This window comes from Jaculus jaculus, chromosome 1 (genome assembly GCF_020740685.1).
Source record: "Jaculus jaculus isolate mJacJac1 chromosome 1, mJacJac1.mat.Y.cur, whole genome shotgun sequence".
Classification (NCBI taxonomy): Eukaryota; Metazoa; Chordata; class Mammalia; order Rodentia; family Dipodidae; genus Jaculus; species Jaculus jaculus.
In genome coordinates this window covers 38,594,860-38,616,889 of record NC_059102.1, presented here as the reverse complement: position 1 = coordinate 38,616,889, position 22,030 = coordinate 38,594,860, and the positions used below count along the sequence as shown (strand labels likewise).

General features: G+C 46.8%; 1 protein-coding gene across 1 annotated transcript in view; it reads right to left on the bottom strand.

Moving 5' to 3' along the window:
- The window catches only part of Rrp12 (ribosomal RNA processing 12 homolog), a 39,226-nt gene extending 18,161 nt beyond the window's left edge, over positions 1-21,065 (bottom strand). The window contains exons 1-15 of the mRNA XM_045131645.1: positions 20,832-21,065; positions 20,345-20,580; positions 18,554-18,637; positions 17,387-17,463; positions 14,107-14,212; positions 13,838-13,954; positions 12,434-12,572; positions 12,223-12,350; positions 8,913-9,011; positions 8,261-8,352; positions 4,643-4,754; positions 4,335-4,432; positions 3,779-3,893; positions 1,625-1,767; positions 1,392-1,513 (exon numbers count right to left, since the gene is read on the bottom strand). Coding sequence (XP_044987580.1) covers positions 1,392-1,513; positions 1,625-1,767; positions 3,779-3,893; positions 4,335-4,432; positions 4,643-4,754; positions 8,261-8,352; positions 8,913-9,011; positions 12,223-12,350; positions 12,434-12,572; positions 13,838-13,954; positions 14,107-14,212; positions 17,387-17,463; positions 18,554-18,637; positions 20,345-20,580; positions 20,832-20,970 — 1,807 coding nt within the window. The 5' untranslated portion in view covers positions 20,971-21,065. The remainder of the gene's footprint in view (positions 1-1,391; positions 1,514-1,624; positions 1,768-3,778; positions 3,894-4,334; positions 4,433-4,642; positions 4,755-8,260; positions 8,353-8,912; positions 9,012-12,222; positions 12,351-12,433; positions 12,573-13,837; positions 13,955-14,106; positions 14,213-17,386; positions 17,464-18,553; positions 18,638-20,344; positions 20,581-20,831) is intronic.
- Positions 21,066-22,030: the final 965 nt, after the last annotated feature.

The following is a 22,030-nucleotide window of genomic DNA, read 5'->3' as shown; positions in this document are numbered from 1 at the left end:
CCCAGGATGACCTAGAACTCACTCTATAATCCCAGTCCAGCCTCAAACTCACAGTGATGCTACCTCTGTCTCCCAAGTACTGGGATTAAAAGGCATGAGGCCCCATCCCTGGCTTACATACACATTTTTTAAACAAAAGCATTGCAAGATTTGTTGTTATATTGTTCTGTCACCTTGTCTACTGGACAATAAGTTGATACTTATTGAGCACTCTACATGGCAGTCTGTTGAATGAACACTTCATACTGTTATTTCATTTAATACCCATAATTATCTTGCCATCTCACAGAAAGACATAGGCCCTGTAAAATTAAATACCATTTTCCAGAGTTACCAAGCTGTATTTTGGAATTCAAACTTTATCTATTCAACTCACTACACCATCTGTCTCTACCTACTGGTATTTCTTTCAAATGTTTATTTATTTACTTATTTATATGAGAGAGAGAGAGAGAGAGAGAGAGAAAGTAGGCACAACAGGGCCTCCTAGCCACTGCAAACGACCTCCAGACTCATGTGTCACCTTGTCAATGTGGGGAATGGGGTATCGAACCTAGGTCCCTTGGCTTTGCTGGCAAACACCTTAACTGCTAAGCCATCTCTCCAGCCCTGGTCTCTCTCTCTAACCATATCATATCCCCAGGTGGGACCTTACCATAGCTAACTTAACTTGAAGTCTCTGAGAGATATTTGAAGTTGTGTTAAAAACTTTATTAATAGAAGCCAGGCATGGTGGCACACGCCTTTAATCCCAGAACTCAGAAGGTAGAGAAAGGAGGATCACCATGAGTTCAAGGCCACCCTGAGACTACATAGTAAACTCCATCCAGGTCGGCCTGGGTTAGAGTGAGACCTTCCCTCAAAAAAAACAAAATAATAATAATAATAAGTAAATAAATAAATAAAATAAAAACACTTTACAAATAGAAAGCTGGGTGTGGTGGCTCACACCTTTAATCCCAGCACTCGGGAGGCAGAGATAGGAGGATTGCCATGAGTTCAAGGCCACCCTGAAACTATATAGTAAATTCCAGGTCAGTCTGGGCTAGAGCAAAACCTTACCTTGAAAAAGCCAAATAAATAAATAACTTTACTAACAGAAACCACATCTCTAGGTAAACCTCTGAATAAAATGTACAATGCATACACACACAGTGGTGTACTCAATCTATTTCCTCAGAACAGGAAGCTAAGTGGACAACAGAATGTTCATCTCAACCTTAAAGTCACCCAGCTTTTACATGTGTGCTGGAAATTCAAACTCAAACTTATGTGTGGCAAGCACTTTACCCACTGAGCCATATCCCCAGCCCCTCAAAGCCCTGACACCTCCAGCTAGGGCTCCTCCACAGTGAGGGGCCTCAGGCTACACACAGCCAAAGGCTCTGTACCTTTACTCTTGAGGGTGTTAGCCAGGGGCAAGAAGTAGGTAGTGAAGAAACCGAGTCGAGTTTCCCGGACATGGTCCCGGATGACTGGCAGCAGCCAGCTCCGTGGGAAATCCAGAGTCTCCCTGGGAATAGGAAACAAAAGACTCCGTGAGGAGAGTAACAGAAGTCCTTCTGCAGACAAAAGCTGCCTGATTCTCCTGAGGTTCCTAAAGGCCAACCAGTGTCACACTTACTCAGAGCCATCAATTTCCAAAGGTACAGCCTGTAACACCACCTCTGGTCCCATGCTGGTCACTGCAGCTCCCACAGCTTGGTCTAGGGATGCCGTGTGGGGGAAGTGAGGAGAGAGGCGCAGGTCACACAAGGACTGGAGGCACTAAGAGCAAAGGGATGAAGAAGTACAGACATGATGGCAGGGCCAGGGGTATGGCTCATGGCAGAGCTCTTGCTTAGTATATGCAAGGCCCAAGATTAATCTTCAGCACAACCAAAATCAATAATACAAAACAAATAAAACAAAATTTAATGATCACAATAACGTCTGCTGTGGTCTGGCTAAATGTATATATTATGCTCAACAAACTGCCCAGTAAGCACTTCTCTTAATGTTCATACCCACATATTAATGCTACCCTCACTTTTTGTTAGAGAAGCTTCTCTTTTCAAATGGCAATGACCTTGGGATGACTCAAAAGGCACCATGGTGCTGAGAAGTGACAGAGGACTGAAATATCTCTATCACATCTTCCAAGACTCAGGATTCACTGTGGAAAAGGTGGCAGGAAAAATGTAAGAGCCGATGGAAGGGCAGGACTGCTAATAATACATTCTTCTAGCCAGGCGTAGTGATGCAAGCCTTTACTCCCAGCACTCCAGAGACAGAGGTAGAAGGATCACCATGAGTTCAAGGCCACCCTGAGACAACATGATGAATTCCAGGTCAGCCTGGACTAGAACGAGACCCTACCCCAAAATGATGATAATAATAATAATAATGGGACTGGAGGGATGGCTTAGAGGTTAAGGCATTTGCCTGCAAAACCAAAGGACCCAGGTTCAATTCCCCAGGACCCACGTTAGGCAGATGCACAAGGGGGTGCACTGTCTGCAGTGGCTGGAGGCACTAGAGCACCCATTCTCACTCTCGCTCTCATTCTGGCTATAACAAACAAATTAAAAAAATAAAAAAATATTAATGCACTCTTCCAGACACAGAATGGACTGGATATCCATAACTTCGCAGCACCTGGCACTACCTACATAAGCCAGTATAATAGGAGGAAAAGAAGATAAAATCAAAACAAAAAAAGAGACTGATTGAGAGTGCAAAGGGATAGAATGTGGAGTTGTAAAGGGAAAAATGAGGGGGGAAGGAATAATCATGGCTTATTGAATATAATTATGGAAGTTGTCAATAATTAAAAAAGAAAGAAAGAAAGAAATCAGTGATTACAAAGGGATCAAATTAGCTGAAAGATTGATTCCCTTTTCTCTATTGGACCTAGACCCAAATGAGGAGCAGAGTAGGTGAAGCTCGAAATTCTGGGCTCAGGAGAAGCTCCATGTGGGGATACACACTGATGAGCCAATGATGCAGCCAACCCTTCCCATGACTTAAAAACTCCTTCAGCCTGGGTGGTAGCACACACCTTTAATCCCAACACTTGGGAGGCACAGGTAGGAAGACCACTGTGAGTCTGAGGCCACCAAGACTACATGGTGAATTCCAGGTCAGCCTGGGCTAGAGCAAAAGCCTACCTTGACAGGCTGGAGAGATGGCTTAGCGGTTAAAGCGTTTGCCTGCAAAGCCGAAGGACCCCAGTTTGATTCTCCAGGACCCACGTAAGCCAGATGCACAAGGGGGTGCATGCATCTGGAGTTCGTTTTCAGTGGCTGGAGGTCCTGGTGCACCCATTCTCTCTCTTTCTCAAATAAATAAATAAATATTTTAAAACCCTATCTTTAAAAAAAAGGAATTTTTAATTTTATCTTGAAAAATAACCTGGGTTACAGTGAGACTATGCCTAAAAAGCCAAAAAATAAAAAAAGTGTAGAAAAGGATTTTTTTTCCCCCAAGGTAGGGTCTCACTCTACTCCAGGCTGATCTGAAACTCGCTCTGTTGCCCCAGGATGGCCCTGAACTCACAGATCCTACCTCTGCCTCCAGTGCACTGAGATTAAAGGCATGTGCAAAGATTAGTGTGTTGGGAGAGGTTGTCTCTCATCCCTCTTCTGATTCTTCCCAAACTGATTCACCTTTCTGGGTACATGGCACTAGGGATTTGTGGGTACCATCACGGTGGTGGGGGAGGGAAGATTGCACACGTGCCCACAGTCCAAGGGTCCAAGCACCACCTCTGTCCTGGCCCCAGCAAGCCCTAGCTTACCTTCTTCATCACGGGATGTGCCTGCTTTCCACACACCTCAAAGAAGACACACAGCAGCTGCAGGACAGAGCTCCAGGCTGCATGGAATTTGTACGTCAGGCCCTCCTCCACCGCCCTGCCAAGAGTGAGCACAGCATGGGCCTCAGTCACAGCACCCCAGGAAATGACAACAGTTGGCACCAAGTGCTACAGAGCCCAGCTGAGCTCTAACAGAGGGGCCTCAGGAAAGCCAAAGAAGATAGCTAACCCTTAGAAAGTGTCCATGATGAGTTTATTGTATGTATTCCCAGGGCTTGAAGAGACTCAGAGAAATTAAATAATATACCAGTCTTAATACTAGGTGTCCCCAGTCCACATTTTGTCAATGACCCACACTAAATGTCTCTGAAATATGCATGGAACTGCTCTGATAAGGTTTGGCGGGAGGCAGGAAGCCTGAAATCCCACGGAGCACCTGGTGGGCACCACAGTTAAGTGGTAAGTGGAGCATAAATGATCACACAGACCTTCTGACAAGGCGACCTCCTGTCGTCCTACATGGACATCATATTCTCACCTGAACATCTTGGCAATGTGCTGGGGAGGACCTGAGGCTGAGGAGGTCACAGAGCCGATGTCAGCCATGTGCGGAGCTATACACTCTTTCAGGATCTCCTGCAAAGAGACGCCCCAGACTGTCTGGGTCAAGATAACCCACTCCCCCCTCCAGGAGACTGATTTCTGAAGCTTCAGAAGCCTGTCTCCCACTGGGAGAATCTCCTTCCTAACCAAGCTGGGTGTCAGGGTGGCCTGTGAGACAAGGCAACAGGCAGAACTTATGCTCTCTGCTTTCTCAGCTAACGCTGACAGGGGATATTGCAGTACCTTGAGGCTCTGGGTGGCAGCTGCCACCACTTGTGAGTGAGGGGAGAGGAAACAGGTCATTGCAGTTCCAAAAAAACGAGCAAGGTGGCCCAGGCCCAGGTCCCGCTGCAACCTGTCAAGATAAAAGGTTTCTATGGGGCTTAGCCCTAAGCGAAAGAGACCTAGTCACCAGGCCTAAACAATCAGAAGCCAAAGTGGGTCATTCTAAAAGAACATCTTTGCTGGGCATGGTGGTGCACGCCTTTAATCCCAGCACTTGAAAAGAAAAAAGAAATAACGCTATATAGAGTATTATAGTTTGAATATGAAATGTCTCCCATAAGCTCATGTGTTGAAAGCTTAGTTTTTCACTGGTAATGCTATTTTCAGGAGGTCCTGGAGGCCTTGGGATGTCAGGCAGAACTGGAAGAGGGGGCATATCCTTGGGGGACAGATCTTACCCTAGCCTTCCCCAGTTTCTCTGTTTTCTGTCTGCCAGGAGGTGAGCTGCTTTGTTCCACCATAAGTCCCTACCTATCATGGTGTTCAGTGTCTTTTCAGGCCCACAACAATGGAACCGACTGACTGTGGGCCACAAAACTTCTGAAGCAGTGAACCAAAATACATCCTTCCACCCTAAAGTTGTTCATGCCAGGTATTTTGCTACACTGACAAAAAATAAATCTAACACAGAAAAAAAAAAAAAAAAAGAAAGAAATAATGCAAAAATCACATCATACTTGGTGTTTTGTACATGTCTCATTATACCTTGGCTCTTTTCATAGCAGCACATGCACACCTACTACATCATTTCTACCTGGTGCATAGAATACATGTCCCTCATGGAACATTTAGGTTCTAGCGTTTTCACTACCTGCTAGTAGTATAACAAACATCCTGAGATATTCCAGGGCACAACTGTGGGCATGCTCCTTCTGGATAAGTAACAAACAGTGTTTTTGCCACTTTCAGCCCTTCTAGCTGATGAGAAGTCTGGAGTAGGAAGAATCTGGGCCTGACAGACTGAGGTTCAACACCAGCCCTGGCTCGTTAGCAGCCATGAGACTAGTTAATGCACATGGCTTCAGCTTCAGATTGTTAGGTGGGGTCAGCTGTGATCAGAGATGAAACAATGGCTGCGAAGTACTCAGCTATGCTTTGGTCACACAAGCCATAAAACCCTGGAGCTAAGGGAGACAGATCTGCCATAGCAGAGCCAAATGTCTCCATGTAGATTGCCAACTAACCACTGCAAACCCAATTTCCCCAACCTTATTCCAGAAAATGGGTTCACAGGACTATGAAACCCAAAGGAGCTATTAGCTTAGGTGGGGTGAGGCAGCACAGAAAGTAGATATCCTCCATCAAGAGACTGAGTTTCTATGTACAGACTTGTGTGTGAGGTGGGACCAAAAAACGGTAGCAGAGGCTAGAAAAAGGATATAAGGGAGGGAAGAGAGGAGAGGACTTAAGGGGATGGTATTGTATACATGAAGTGAAAGAAAAGATTACAAGGAGTGGAACGGGCTAAGCAAGGTCAGGGGAAAAGATTGAGTAAAAGAAGGGTGGGGGGGTCAATCAAAATTCAAGATATTGTGAATAAGACATACAAACGCCTACTTTCTTTGGATAATGGCACACCCAGAAGCCACAGATTGTTACTAGAAAATTTTCAGTGCCAGGGATGGGATACTTTCCAGTGAGTGGTTGGCCAGGGAGGTCCCTGATACCCTCAAAATGTTACAGGCCATTGCTGAGGCCCTCAGTTTCCCACTAGAAATAGATGGTAAGATCTATTGCTGAAGACTCCACATACTTGGGCTGCAAGGTCACAGAGAAATCCTACTAGAAAATCCTACTAGAAATCCTACCAGCTGACAGAAAGCTAGAAAAAGCCACGCTGCATGCAGTTCAATAGGAGAGAAAGAGAAATCACCAGTGAAGATACTGAACAGTGAACACTGCAAGCCTTATATTTGGCCAACAAGGCCAAATGCGCCAATGGGTACAAGAGGCATGTCTGTTATGGAGAAATCAATTGCCCTCTAATTTGATTGGAGGCCGGATCCATGGGAGGGAATACATCTCTGATACTGAAAACCTACAACAGGGGTAGTCATGAGCCCTAGGGGTGTAACATCTGCTGCTGTCTGGCTAAATGTATATACTATGCTCACCAAACTGCCCAGTAAGCACTTCTGTTAATGTTCACACCCATATATTAATGCTACTCTCACTTTTGGTTAGAGAACCTTCTCTTTTCAGATGGCAGTGACCTCAGGATGACTCAGAAAGCACTATGGTACTGAGAAGTGACAGGTGTACTCAGCACTGAAATATCTCAATTACACCTTCCAAGGCTCAGGGTCCATTGTAGAAAAGGTGGTAGAAAGAATTCAAGAGCCAAAGGAAGGGTAGGACTCCTTACAACATGCTCCCTCCAGACATAAAATGGCCTGGATATCCATGACCTCACAGTGCCTGACACTACCTACACAAGGCCATCATAAGAGGAGGAAAAGATTGTGACATCAAAATAAAAGAGAGACTGATTGAGAGGGAAGGGGATGTGATGGACAGTGGAGTTTCAAAGGGGAAAGTGAGGGGAGGAAGGAAATTACCATGGGATATTGTTTAAAATTATGGAAGTTGTCAATTAAAAAAAAAATGTAAAAATAAAAGAAATTGGCCTTGATATACACAAGCACGCAGGCCTAGCAATACCTTCACAGACCCTCGTAATAGGAGGAAAAGATGAAGACATCAAAATAAGAGACTGATTGAAAGGCAGAAGGAGTATGATGGAGAGCAGAATTTCAAAAGGAAAGGTGGGAAGAGGAATTACCATGGGTTTTCTCTATAATAATGGAAGTTGTCAATTGAAAGTAAATTAATAAAAAAAAGAGACTAATAAGAGAGAGGGAAGGGATATGGTGGAGAGTAGAGCTGTGAAGGGGAAAGTGGGGGAGAGGAAGGAATTATCAGGGTTTATTGTCTGTAAGTATAGAAGTTGTCAAAAAAAAAAAAAAAAAAAAGATCCGGCCATGGGGATGCACGCCTTTAATCCCAGCACTCAGAAGGCAGAAGCAGGATCACTGAGTGGAGGCCATCTTGAGACTACATAGTGAATACCAGGTCAGCCTGGACTAGAGTGAGACGCTACCTTGAAAACCCAAGAGGGCTGGAAGGATAGCTTAGCAGAAAAGGCATTTGCCTGCAAAGCCAAAGGACCCACGCAAGCCAGATGGACTACAATGTGCATGCATCTGGAGTGCATGTGCAGTGGCTGAAGGCCCTGGCAAGCCCATTCTATCTGTCTCTTTTCCTCGTTCTCTCTCTCAAATACATAAAATAAAATAAAAAAATAAAATGAGATGAAATGAGAGAGACTGAGTTCACAGAGGAGCATACCAGACAGCATGCCAAGAGCCCGGATGGAACAAGGCCCAGCACAGAGGTAGTGTCCTCAGAGTGCCGTATCGCTCCTCACAGCCAACTGGTAGAAGATGCTCCGGCAGGGAAGGAACCATGTGATAAAAATGGCCACACTGCCCTACCTTTGCCTCTCAAACATGACAGCTGGTCCCCACATACTCCACACAGACCCACCAGCTCAGGACACCTCCATCCAATCCCTACCTGACCAAGTTGATGTGGGCTTTTTCCATGACTTTAAGCCAGGCCAGCAGGGGCTGTAAGTCATTCTCACTGGGAATGTAGTCATACAAGGCCTACAGGTGAGACAAGGAGTATGTAGGTGACTAAGCCTTAGTCAGTAGTGGCCCCAGTGAGGACAACCACTTCCTATCTTGAGGACTTCAGCCATGTTGTGATGACTAGCCAAGACTTCATCCATCTTGGCTTTCCTGCACTGTAAAACCCTTCTGGGTCTGATGATCTGGGAGCAGACTCTAGAAGCAGGAGCGTGGTGGCTCCTTCACCCTCCTATGAGTCTGATAGAAGTCAGGGCCCTTCTCTGGGAAAATACCCTGCAATGCACATTTTGGTAAGTAACAGCAGTTATGGCCTCTTCCAAAAGTTCATCCACAGATCTTTGACATTAAAAGCCTCAGCTTGAGGTGTCTGTGAACATAAATCAAGCTGAAATTACATATGAATCAACTAGATCAAGAATCAGGGCCCGGCTTCCATGGCCACTGATGCAACTTCTATCTACACGCCTCTTCTTCTGGGGCAGCCCAGTATACCCATCCCTAGCCTATAGAAGCCCCTTGTACCATCTCCTCAGTAACCCACCCAGTAGTGCCCCTCCTCTGCCAAGAAGACTCACCGTAATGATCTGGGCATTAAGCTCTGCAGACAGGGTACCCAGGCTGGGCTTGGCATGGAAGAGGCTATGGAAGGCCTGCATAGCACAGGCTGTCACCAGCTGGAAGAGAATAGACTTAGAAGGGCATCACAAAGACCACAGCTGCCCTGGAGCCCTCAACCTCCTACTCCACACATGAGCAAAAAGAAACCCACAGATGCCCTGGACCTCAAAAACATCCCTCACACCCAGACACTCTTGAGAATTGTCACTTTCTTATTATTTTTAATTAATTAATTAATTAATTTGTATGAGAGAGACCGAGAGTGAAAGAGGCAGAGAGAGAGAAAGAGAGAGAGAGAGAGAGAGTGGGCGCACCAGGGCTTCCAGCCACTGCAAACAAATTCCAGATGTGTGCGCCCCCTTGTGCATCCGGCTAACATAGGTCCTAGGGAACTGAGCCTTGAACCGGGATCCTTAGGCTTCACAGACAAGCGTTTAACCGCTAAGCCATCTCTCTAGCCCAAGAATTGTCACTTTAAACGACATGGCAAACACTGAAAAACTTCAGATGATTTAGGGGCTGGAACATAACTCCGTGACACAGCACTACACTAGCATGCACAAGGCCTTGAGACAGATGCCAAGAACCACAAAAAAAATAAGTAAATGAGCTGGGCATGGTGGCGCACGCCTTTAATCACAGCACTTGGGAGGATCACCATGAGTTCAAGTCTACCCTGAGACACATAGTAAATTCCAGGTCAGCCTGGACTAGGGTGAAACCCTACCTTGAAAAACCAAAATAAATAAATAAATGTAAAAAAAAAAAAACAAACCTGGCCTGGGGATTGGTAGAGTACTTGCCTAGTATGTATCAATCAACACCGCAAACACCAGGTGTGGTGGTACACACCTATCATGCCAGCACTCAGAAAGCAGAGGCAGAGGTGGGAGATAGGAACTCAAGGTCATGCTTCACTACACAGGGAGCTTGAGGACAACTTAGCTTACATGAAACCCTACCTCATAGGGAAAGAAATGGTTTGCATACAGTAACCATAGCTATTTTTCTGTTGTTTTGGCTTGGTTTATTTATTTAAGAGAGAAAGAATAGGGGACTGGAGAGCGGACGTGGTGGCACTTGCCTTTAATCCCAGTACTTGGGAGGCAGAGGTAGGAGGATCACCGCGAGTTTGAGGCTGCCCTGAGACTACATAGTGATCCAGGTCAGCATGGGCTAGAGTGAGACCCTACCTCGAAAAACCAAAAAAAAAAAAAAAAAGAATAGGGGACTGGAGAGATGGCTTAGTGGTCAAGTCACTTGTCTATGAAGCCTAAGGACCCAGGTTTGATTCCCTAGTACCCACGTAAGCCAGATGCACAAAGTAGTGCATGCATCTGGAGTTCATATGCAGTGGCTAGAGGCCTTGGCGTGCATGTTCTCTCTATCTTCCTCTTCCCCCCAACCCTTTAACAAATAAATTTTTTTTAAAAGAAAAAATGGGCTCATCAGGGCCTCCAGCCACTACAAATGAACTCCAGACACATGTGCCACCCTGTGCATCTGGTTTTATGTGAGTACTGGGGAATTGAACCTGGGCCCTTGAAGCTTTGCAGGCAAGCTCCTTATAACTGCTGAGCCATCCATCTTTCCAGCCTCCCTATTTTGTGTGTTTTTAAAAAATATTTGAGCCGGGCGTGGTGGCGCACGCCTTTAATCCCAGCACTTGGGAGGCAGAGGTAGGAGGATCGCTGTGAGTTCAAGGCCACCCTGAGACTCCATAGTGAATTCCAGGTCAGCCTGGGCTAGAGTGAGACCCTACCTCAAAAAACCAAAAAAAAAAAAAAATATTTGAGAGAGAAAATGGAGCAGGATGTGGTAACACACACCTTTAATTCCAGCACCTGGGAGGCAGAGACAGGAGGATCATGTGTGTTCTAGACCACCCTGAGACTACACAGTGAATTGCAGGTCAGCCTGGACTAGGTCAGACACTACCTAGAATTATGGAAAAAAAATGAGAGCGAAAGAGAAAGAGAATGGACATGCTAGGGCCTCCAGACACAGGCACCACCTTGTGCATCTAGCTTACATGGGTACTAGGGAATCAAACCTAAGTCTTTAGGCTTCATAGATGAGCACCTTAACTGCTAAGACACCTCTCCAGCCCGTGTGTGTGTGTGTATGTGTGCATATTTTGATTTTTCGAGGTAGGGTCTCACCATGTCTGGCCTGTTTTTTAAATTTCCTTTTGTGTGTTTTTGAAGCAGGTTATCACTCACTTCCAGGCTGACCTGGAACTAACTCTGTAGCCCAAGCTGATCTTGAACGTAACAGTAATCCTCCTACTTCGGCCTCCCAAATGCTGGGACTAAAAGCCTAAACCACTATACCCAGTTTTATGTACTTTTAAAATATATACTTTAATCCCAGCACTTGGGAGACAGAGGTAAGAGGATCGCTGTGAAGTCAAGGCCACCGTGAGACTACACAGTTAATTCCAGGTCAGCCTGGACCAGAGAGAGACCCTACCTCAAAGGAAAAAAAAGGGGGGGGCTGCTAAAATATATACTTATCCAAGCCAGGAGTGGTGGCACACGCTTTTAATTCCAGCACTTGGGAGGCAGGGCTAGGAGGATCACTGTGAGTTCAAGACTACCCTGAGACTACATAGTGAATTCCAGGTCAGCCTGAACTAGAGTGAAACCCTATCTTTAAAAAACAAAAAAGGAAGCCAGGCATGTGGCAAACACCTTTAATCCCAGCACTTGGGAGGCAGAGGTAGGAGGATCACCATGAGTTCAAAGGCCACCCTGAGACTACATAGTGAATTCCAGGTCAGCCTGAGCTAGAGCAAAGATCCTACCTCAAGGAAAAAAAAGGGGGGGGGGGTGCTGAAGAGATGACTTAGCGGTTAAGGTGCATGCCTGTAAAGCCTTAGGACCCAGGTTCGATTCTCCAGGCACCATGTAAACCAGATGCACATGGTGGTGCATGCATCTGGAGATTGTTTGCAGTGGCTACATGCCCTGGTGCGCCCATTCTCTTTCTGACTCTAATAAATACCTATCCTGATAGCATGGGTAATGTGATGTTCTTGATTCTACCTCAAGATTGAGCAAGGTCAGGGCAGTGGAACTGGCGGGCCTACATTTTTTGAGATGAAGTCTCAGCACCCTGCTCAGGCTGGTCTCAAATTCCTAGAGTCAAGCAATTGCCCTGGCACTACAGGTATATGCCATGACACCTGCCACTAGGCCCTGCTTTTTATTGCCCAGCGAGTCCCCTACTACCACAGGGAGCCTCCTTCCTATGTCCTGAGCTCACCACATGGCTCAAGGTCATGACACGCAGCAGAGTCTCACTGCAGCTCTTCACCAGGCCTTCTGGGAAGCAGGGCAGTACGTCCTTCAGCAGTGTCAGCATGTGCAGTGTGGTGGTGGCCTCCTTGGAGCCTGATAGACAAAGAGCATTTCTATTATCAATCCTCCTGTGTCGCCCTACTTCCCCTCCAGTGCCCTGGACCTAGCATCCCCACCTCCAGACTTCTCAATCTCCTGGATGCAAAACTTGGCAGTGGAGATAGCAGCAGGATGATGGACAAGGGCCTTTTCACCAAACATGAAGTCACTGCCTTTGAGAACTGAGCATACTCCATGTTGGGCAGCCTTCCGAATCTGAGGAGCAGGTAAACAGGACAAGGGAGAGATCAGCATTCTGTCAGTATCTTGGGTGTTTGGCAAACCATGAAGCTTGATAGACAGCTACTATATACACATACTCCCATGTCAAATCTCATTCATATATGTGTGTGTGTGTGTGTGTTCTGTATATGTAATATACACACACACACAGATATATATGCATATACACACACATATATATGCACAAAATCCTGAGCTCTGTACTAACTGATCAAAGCTAATTACTTCATCTCTGAGTTAGACAAAGATGGAGCCATTCGGTCAAGTAGGTTGGTGCACACCTTTAATCCCAGCCCTTGGGAGGCGGAGGTAGGAGGATCGCTGTGAGTTCAAGGCCACCCTAAGACTAATTCCAGGTCAGCCTGGGCTAGAGTGAAAGCCTACCTCAAAAAAGAAAGAGAGAAAAAGAGAGAGAGATGAAGCTAATCAATCATTTAGCAATGCTGGGTGCACAAAGCCAGGGGCTGCTCTAGGCATTAGCAAAGTGGATAATTCACATTCATCTGAGAGGCAGAAAATAAAGCCATTAAGATACTAGAAGGAAAAAAAAAGTGGAAGGATGGCTTAACAGTTAAGGAGTTTGCCTGCAAAGCCAAAGGACCCAGGTTTGATTCCCCAGGACCCACGTAAACCAGATGCACAAGGTGGCGCAAGCATCTGGAGTTCGTGTGCAATGGCTAGGGGCCCTGGTGCACCCATTCTCTCTCTCTCTCTGCTCCTCTTTCTCTCTGTCAAATAAATAACTTAATCAATTAAAAAAAACTTTCTGAAGCCAGGTATGGTGGCGCAAGCCTTTGATCCCAGCACTCGGGAGGCAGAGGTAGGAAGATCACCATGAGTTTGAGGCCACCCTGAGACTACATAGTAAATTCTAGGTCAGCCTAGACTAGGGTGAGACCCTACCTCGAAAAACCGAAAACAAACAAACAAACAAAAAAACTTTCTGAACAAAAAATAAAACTTTGTGGACAAGTTCACTACTTTTCATTAGGTAGTCTTTGAAGGTAAGGGAGAGCTGGGGAAATGGCTCAGCAGTTAAAGGCATTTGCTTGCCAAGCCTGTCAGCCTACCAGACACACAAAGTTATACATGCATCTGCAATTTGTTTACAGTGGTTAGAGGCCCTGGCATGCCTATTCTCTCTTTCAAATAAAAATATATATTTTTTTAAATCCAGTACCCACCGCTACCTACCCGACCCATAAGGCTAACTCATGCAGGGGACCCAGCAATCTCACCTTGGGCTTGGTATGCACAGTGAAACTCAGAAGCCCGTGGTACACCTGAAGAGTCAGCGGGTAGCCCCAGGCTTCCAGGTCCTGCTTCCGCAACAGGATGGCCAGGCAGGAGAGGACCTTGAAGAAAATGTCAGGAAGCTACTCAGCTCCACAGGCCTCAAAGGGAAACAGCCCAGGTTCTCACCAACCCTGGAAAACCCCAAAGGGATTCATGGAGGGCCAACAGTCCCCCTTGGGAAGGGAACATCCCTTTAACCACAGACACTGACCCATCGGAGGGCAGAGGTGGAGCCGCTGCTGGCCTGGGAAGACATGATGTCCATGAAGGCTTTGGAGGTATCAGAGAACTTCTTAATGAGCACAGGACTGGGCACACTGTGGGGAGAATAGCAAAGGCCTCTCTTAGAGGCTTCTGTAGAACAGATGGAGCTGGTCCTGGACCCAAGAGGTGGCCCAGCTACTCACTGAGTCCTGACAGCCAGGACAGGAGCTCACCTTCCTCTCACTCAGGTTAGGGCAGTTCCCCAAGTCTCAGCCTTGGCTTCCCTCACCTTCCCTCCTGCTACCTCTGTACTACTCAAAAAGGGAGCCCACATAACCACATCAACTCCAATCAATGCCCCCCCCCCCGCACCCCAGCTGCAAGGCTCCATGCAGCCTGGCGCTAACACTCTAGCCTACACCCTTTATGGCTGCCCCTCCCCAGACGGTAACACTCACTCCAAGCCCGTCAACCCAGCAGCCTGATGTAGAATGCCACTGGACACACAAGTATCTTCTTTTGTGCATATTTGTATGCACATGTATGGTGGGCATATGCATTTGCAAGTGAATGCACATGCATGTGCATGAGCATTTCATAGGAGGCCATAGGTTGATGTAGTATCTTCTTTGATCTCTCCCCACTTTATTAACTGAAGCAGGGACTCACACTAGAACCCAGAGCTTGAAAATTAGACTAGTCTTAGCTAGTGCCCCCTTTTTGGTGTGCATATAGTATATGGTATAGTGTGTGATGTGATGTGTGTGAACACAGATGCACGTGACTTATGTGCACAAATGGAATCCAAAGAACTTCTGGTGTCCTCTATAGCACATTGCTTATTCCCATGAGATGAAAATCTCTACCTCAACCAGAACTGACAGGAATAGTCATCAACAGCCCCAGTGAGTCTTTGGTGTATCTGCCCTTCCCTCCCACAGGTCCAAGGTTCCAGATGTGCATGGCCATGTCCAGCTTCACCCTTCCTTTTTTTTTTTTCCTTTTGTTTTTTAAGGCAGGGTCTCATTCTAGCACAGGCTGACCTGGAATTCATTATGTAATCTCAGGTGGCCTAAAACTCACAGTGATCCTCCCACCTCTGCCTCCTGAGTGCTGGGATTAAAGGCATGATGCTAGGATTACAGACATATGTCACCACAAATGGAGCTCACATATCTTCTTTTTAAAAAAAAGTTTATGGGCTAGAGGGATGGCTTAGTGGTTAAGGCACTTGCCTGCAAGGCCAGAGAACCCAGGTTCATTTCCCCAGGGCCCAAGTTAGCCAGATGTACGTAGGGGCGCACATGTCTGGAGTTTGTTTGCACTGCCTGGAAGCCCTGGTGTACCCATTCTCACTCTTGCTCTCTCTCTCCCTCTCTCTGACTCTAATTTAAAAAAAAAAAAAAAAAAAGTTTACAATCATGGAACTTGTCAATAAAAATAAATTAATTTTTAAAAATTTATTGGGGGGGCTGGAGAGATGGCTTAGCGGCTAAGCACTTGCCTGTGAAGCCTAAGGACCCCAGTTCGAGACTCAATTCCCCAGGACCAACATAAGCCAGATGCACAAGGGGACACATGTATCTGGAGTTCATTTGCAGTGGCTATAGGCCCTGGCATGCCTATCTCTCTCTCTCTCTCTCTGCCTCAATGTCTATCTGTCACTCTCAAATAAATAAATAAGTAAATAAATTTATTGTGGGCTGGAGAGATGGCTTAGCACTTAAGGCATTTGGCAAGCCAAAGGACCTAAATTCAATTCCCAAGGATGCCAGGTACTCAAGGTGGCTGGGCATGGTGCCGCATGCCTTTAATCCCAGCACTCGGGAAGTAGAAGCAGAAGGATCAGTGTGAATTTGAGGCTCCCCTAAGACTACACAGTGAGTTCCAGGTCACCCTGGGCTAGAGCAAGACCCTACTTTGTTTGTTTTTTTTTTTTTTAACTTATTTATTTGAGAGCAACAGACACAGAGAGGAAGACAAAGAGAGGGAGAGAGAGAATGGGCGTGCCAGGGCTTCCAGCCTCTGCAAACGAACTCCAGACGCATGCGCCCCCTTGTGCATCTAGCTAACATGGGACCTGGGGAACCGAGCCTCGAACCGGGGTCCTTAGGCTTCACAGGCAAGCGCTTAACCGCTAAGCCATCTCTCCAGCCCAAGACCCTACTTTGAAAACAAAACAAAAAAAAAAAACAGCAACCCTTGGCCAGGGAAGCTCTGATGTTCCCAGATGTACAAGGTGTGCAGTGCATCAATCTGGAGGTCATTTGCAGTGGGTAGAGGCCCTGACATACCCACTCTCTATCTGCCTCTTTCTCTTTGTCTCTTTTCCTAAAATAAATAAATAAATAAAATATTTTTTTAAAAAATTATTGGTTGCTGGGCGTTGTGGCACATGCCTTTAAGCCCAGCTCTCAGGAGGCATAGGTAGGAGATCACTGTAAGTTTGAGGCCACCCTGAGACTACATAGTGAATTCCAGGTTAGCCTGAGCTAGATTGAGACACTACCTTGAAAACTCCTAAATAATAAATAAAATTTTTAGGCTGCAGAGATGGCTTAATGGTTAAGGCACTTGCCAGCAAAGTCAAAGGACCCAGGTTCAATTCCCTAGTACTCAAAGACAATAAAGACAAATGCACAGGGTGGAGCATACATCTGGAGTTTTTTACAGTGGCTAGAGGCCCTGGTGTACCCATTCTCTCTTGCTCTGCCTCTCTCTCAATCTCTCTCCCTCACCTTTACTCTAATGAATAAATATTTAAAAAAAAAAATCATTGAGGGTTGCAGAGATGCCTTAGTGGTTAAGGCACTTGCCTGCAAAGCCTAAGGACTTAGATTCCTCAGAACCCATGTAAAGCCAGATGCACAAGATGGAACATGCATCTGGAGTTCCTTTGCAGTGGCTAGAGGCCCTGGCATCCCATTCTCTTTCCCTCTCTCTAATAAATAAATAAAAATTTTTAATTTAATAATATTAAGTATATTCACATTGCTAAAATTGTCCAGAATACTTTCATTCTAAATAAGTATCTTAAAGAAACAAAGTTTCTAAGCTGGGCATGGTGGCACACACCTTTACGTCCAGCACTCAGGAGATAGAGCTTATAGGGGGATCACTCTGAGTTTGAGGCCACCCTGAGACTACATAGTGAATTCCAGGTCAGTATGAGCTAGAGTGAAACCCTACCTCAAAAAAAAAAAAAAAAAGAAGTTTCTTGTTCCTGACCAAATTCCTTTCCTTTACTCTCCCCAAAGAGATGCGGGACAAACAGGATCTGGACTCACCGCTTTAGGACAAGGTTCAGCAGGTAAGCAACGGCAGCCAATGACTCTGTGGACTTCACTGCTTCCATGGTCGTCATCTGAAGGCCAGAATGAGGAGGTGTGAATGTGGACAGTGGCACGCTGCACACACAAGGAGAAGGGACAGAAGGAAGCCATGTGCCCCATAGACGGTCATAACCAAGCTCCAAACCCCAGATCTCCCCCTGTGTGAATGTGGCCATGTGACCTTCCTGTGACTCAGTTTCTTCTTATAAAATAGGAATAAGAATATTCCATCATGTGGGGCTAGAGATGTAGCTGAGGGGCAGAGTGCAAAAGAAAGCAAACTGCAGGTCAGGCATGATGTTACACATGTATATCCCCAGCAGATGGGCGGCACAAAGATTGCATGAATTTGAGGCCAGCCTTGGTTTTACAGTGAGACCTTCTCTTACACAATAAACTAACAAAACTGCCCTCAACGTCTGCAGAACTCCATAGCACATTTATGACTATAGAAATGGTAAATGATGATCCTAGTATCATTATGGATATAACTTTATCCTACTTTGCCCTTTCAAGTTTTCTTGGAGACCCCTAAATCTCATTTTGCAAATAATTTTTCTAGAGGATCCCCTTACTATACCTTACCTCTATCTTATCTTCATGAGTTAGCGAACTTTGCTTTTTTGTTTTGTTTTGGTTGGTTTTTGTTTTTTGTTTTTTTGAGGTAGGGACTCACTCTAGTCCAGGCTGACCTGGAATTCACTATGTAGTCTCAGGGTGGCTTTGAACTCACAGCGATCCACCTACTTCTGCCTCTCGAATGCTGGGATTAAAGGTGTGTGCCACCACGTCTGGCTTGTTTTGTTTTTTGAGGTAGGGTCTTGCTGTAACCCAGGCTGACCTGGAATTCACTATGTAGTCTCAGGGTGGCCTCAAACTCACAGCAATCCTCTTACCTCTGCTTCCTGAGTGCTGGGGAAAAAGGCATGTGCAAACTTTTATTGCTTTTGTAAGAATTAGGTAGCAAACACCACCAGCCTCACCAAACCAGAGGGTGAAGGAAACACTCTCAACGTGCTGAAGGTTGTCTTCTGTCCCTAGAGACCAGGAGACCTGGTTTCTCTGTATAGTCAGTCAAACCTGCTGCTCTGAACACCTACTGTCCACGTAACACCCACTCACCAAAGCAGCAAAGTACTCAGTCTCTGTCTCCTTCCCTCCCTGGGAGCGAATCACCTCAGTGACAGCAGCCAGAACCGCACAGATCTGCATGGAGAAAAATCCCTGTGATGTAAAGCCACCCCTGCCCTTCGTGCCTTTCTTCTTCACGAAATAATCGATGATGAAGCCCGAAGTCAGATGAGATGGGAGCAGCATCAGAGCTGTGGTATACACTACACAGCCTAGCAAAGAAGAGCTCTGAGCATGACTGCTACAATGCAAGGTCTCATGAGAAAATGCCTGCCTAAGTGTGCAAAGATTTACTCAGTGCAGCAACAAACTGGAACCGCCAAGCAGTCATCCACAGGGCCTTCATAAAGCATTATTACTATACTTTAGCTTCTAAACAAGCCTCCTGACTCAGCTTTCCAGGCACTGGGATTACAAGAATATGGCAGAATGCCCAGTAAATGACAGATTCAAATACTGTGAGGTTGGAGTTGTTGCTCAGTTGGTTTAACACTTGCCTAGCATGCACAAAGCCCTAGGTTCCACCTCCAGGACTGCATGATCCAGGCTTTCTAGGTGGAGGCAGGAAGATCAGAAACTCAAGGTTGGGGTTGAGAAGATGGCTTAGCTGGTAAAGTGCTTGCAGCTCAGGTATGAGTATGTCAACCTCTGGCTTTCACAAGCACATATGTACAAATGCATGCATGCTTCTACCTACATGAGCACATCACACACACACAGAAGTTCCTCAGATGCATAACAAGTTCAAGACCAGCCTGGGATACAAGTCTCAAAAAAAAGATTAAAAAAGAGCTGGGCGTGGTGGCGCATGCCTTTAATCCCAGCACTTGGGAGGCAGAGGTAGGAGAGTTTGAGGCCACCTTGAGACTACATAGTAAATTCCAGGTCAGCCTGGGCTAGAGTGAGACCCTACCTTGAAAAACAAAAACAAACGAAAAGATTAAAAAAAACTGATGATGGCTCATGTGTTTAATATCAGCATTCAGGAGGCTGGGCAGGAGTGCTGCAAATTTAAAGCCAACCTTGACTACATAATGAGTTTGAGGGCAGTATGAGGTACAGCATGATGCTGTCTCAAATGCAAGGTGTAGTGGCACACACCTTAAATCCCAGCACTTGGGAGGCAGAGCTAAGAGGATCAGTTCTAGGCTAGCCTGGAACTACGTAGTGAATTCCAGGTCAGCCTGGCCTAGAGTGAGAACCTACCTCACAAAAAAAAAAAAGAGAGAGGGAGGGAGGGAGGGAGGGAGGGAGGGAGGGAGGGAGGGAGGGAGGACTGGAGCGGCTTAGGTTAAGGCACCTGCCTACAAAACCTAAAGACCCAAGTTTGATTCCCTAGTACCCACGTAAAGCAAGATACACAAAGTAGCACATACATCTGGAATTCATTTGCAGGGCTAGAGGCCCTGACATGCCCATTCTCTTCCCCTTGCCTCCCCACCCACACACTACAATTAAATAAATAAAAATTAAGTATTTAAAAAAGAAAACACTGTAGCCACCATTCCTCAACATTAATATACTGACAACATGGAAAAATTCCTGTAGGGGACCAGTGAGGAGACTCACGTCAAGAAAACATGTTTACCCTCGAGGACTTCACACACAGAGATCTCACAAAAAGTGGAATCTGCCTGAGGAGTGTAACACGCAGGGAACGCACAAAGGGCAAGAGGCATGACACATCATCCAGAAATACCAGGGGCCGTCATCAGCGGACGCAAACTGCACGACCGCCGCCTCTCCTCCGCCGCTCCACGCCCCCCGGAGCGAACCCCGCACCTCTTTGTGGGCGGCTGAGTTGGACTCCCAGAAGCGCTGCACTTTGCTGAAGGTGACGTTGGTGCAGTCGGACAGGCCGCTCAGGAACGTGCCCGCGGACTTCTCGGTGAAGGCCAACTCGGGGTCTTCCTCCATGGCCTTCTCAGCGGCGTGGCCCTGGCTCAGGCTCAGGCTCAGGGAGCCGGACTGCAGCTCATTATGCAACTTCACCGCGTCCACGGTCAGGTCGCTCTTTCCTGGGGACGGCAGGCACACGGGGGCTGGCCCCACTTCCACCCAAGCCTGCCTTCAGCCGCGGGGCAGAACCCCTGAGAAACAAGGCACCCCAGGCCCCCACCCCGCGCCCGGCCCCGAGAGGCTGGCGGTGAAGCCAGCCGGCCTCCGCCGCCGCCAACCCTCCAGGCCGGCTCCGGCTTCCCGGGACCCGCGGGCCTCCGCCGCGCGCCCCGCGGCCCAGGTCTGCAGACCCTCGGCGGGCGCGGCTCACCTGACGGCCGGCTGAAGAAGCGGCTGCGGGCGGCCTGCCGGTGGCGGCAGACGCTGGGGTTGCTGTCGCTGCTGTGGCCCTTCTTCCAGCGCTTCAGCTTCGCCGAGGCGCCCGACCGCAACTTCCCCGAACGACCCATGTTTTCGCAAAACTGTCCGAACCCGCGAACGCCAACGCCGAGCCCCTGAGCGACCCGACGCCCAGCGCAGAACACACGTGGGTCGGCAGCCGGCTTCGCCGTCCCTTCCTCTGGCGTCACTTCCGGGTCGAGTCTGTTACCATGGCAAAGGTGGTCAACATCCGGTTTTGCATTCACAAGTCTTTCATGAAGGGAGTGTTCTCCTTGTTTTGCTTTTTTATTTTATTTTAAGATTTTTTTTTTTGAGGCAAGGTCTCACTCTAGCCCAGGCTGACCTGGAATTCCCTATGTAGTCTCAGGTTGGCAGTTGACTTTTGTGCAGGGTGAGAGAAGTGGATCTAATTTAATCCTCCTACATGTGGCTATCCAATTTCTCCAGCACCATTTGTTGAAGATACTGTCTTTTCTATAATGTGTATCTTGGGCCCCTTTGTAAAAGACTAGATAGCTGTAGTTTCTTGGATTTACAGATTCTATTTCACTAATCTGTGTGTCTGTTTTTGTAAAAGTACCATGCTGTTTTAGTTACCATGGCTTTGTAGTATATCTTGAAATCAGGTATGAAGATACCTCCAGATGTATTTTCTTTGTTGAGGATATTTTTGGCTACCCAAGATCTTTTGTGCTTTCATATGAATTTGGGACTTAAAAAATATCGAGCTGGAGAGATGGCTTAGTGGTTAAGCACGTGCCTGTGAAGCCTAAGGACCCCGGTTCGAGGCTCGATTCCCCAGGATCCACGTTAGCCAGATGCACAAGGGGGTGCACGCGTCTGGAGTTCGTTTGCAGTGGCTGGAAGCCCTGGCATGCCTATTCTCTCTCTCTCTCTATCTGCCTCTTTCTCTCCCTCTCTGTCACTCTCAAATAAATATAATTAAAGGTGTGTGGCACCATGCCCAGCCCCTCTCTCCTTTTTATTTATTTGTTTTAGTTTTTCAAGGTAGAGTCTCACTCTAGCTCAAGTTGACCTAGAATTCACTATGTAGTCTCATGTGGTCTCCAACTCATGACGATCCTCCTACCTCTACCTCCCAAGTGCTGGGATTAAAGGCATGTGCCA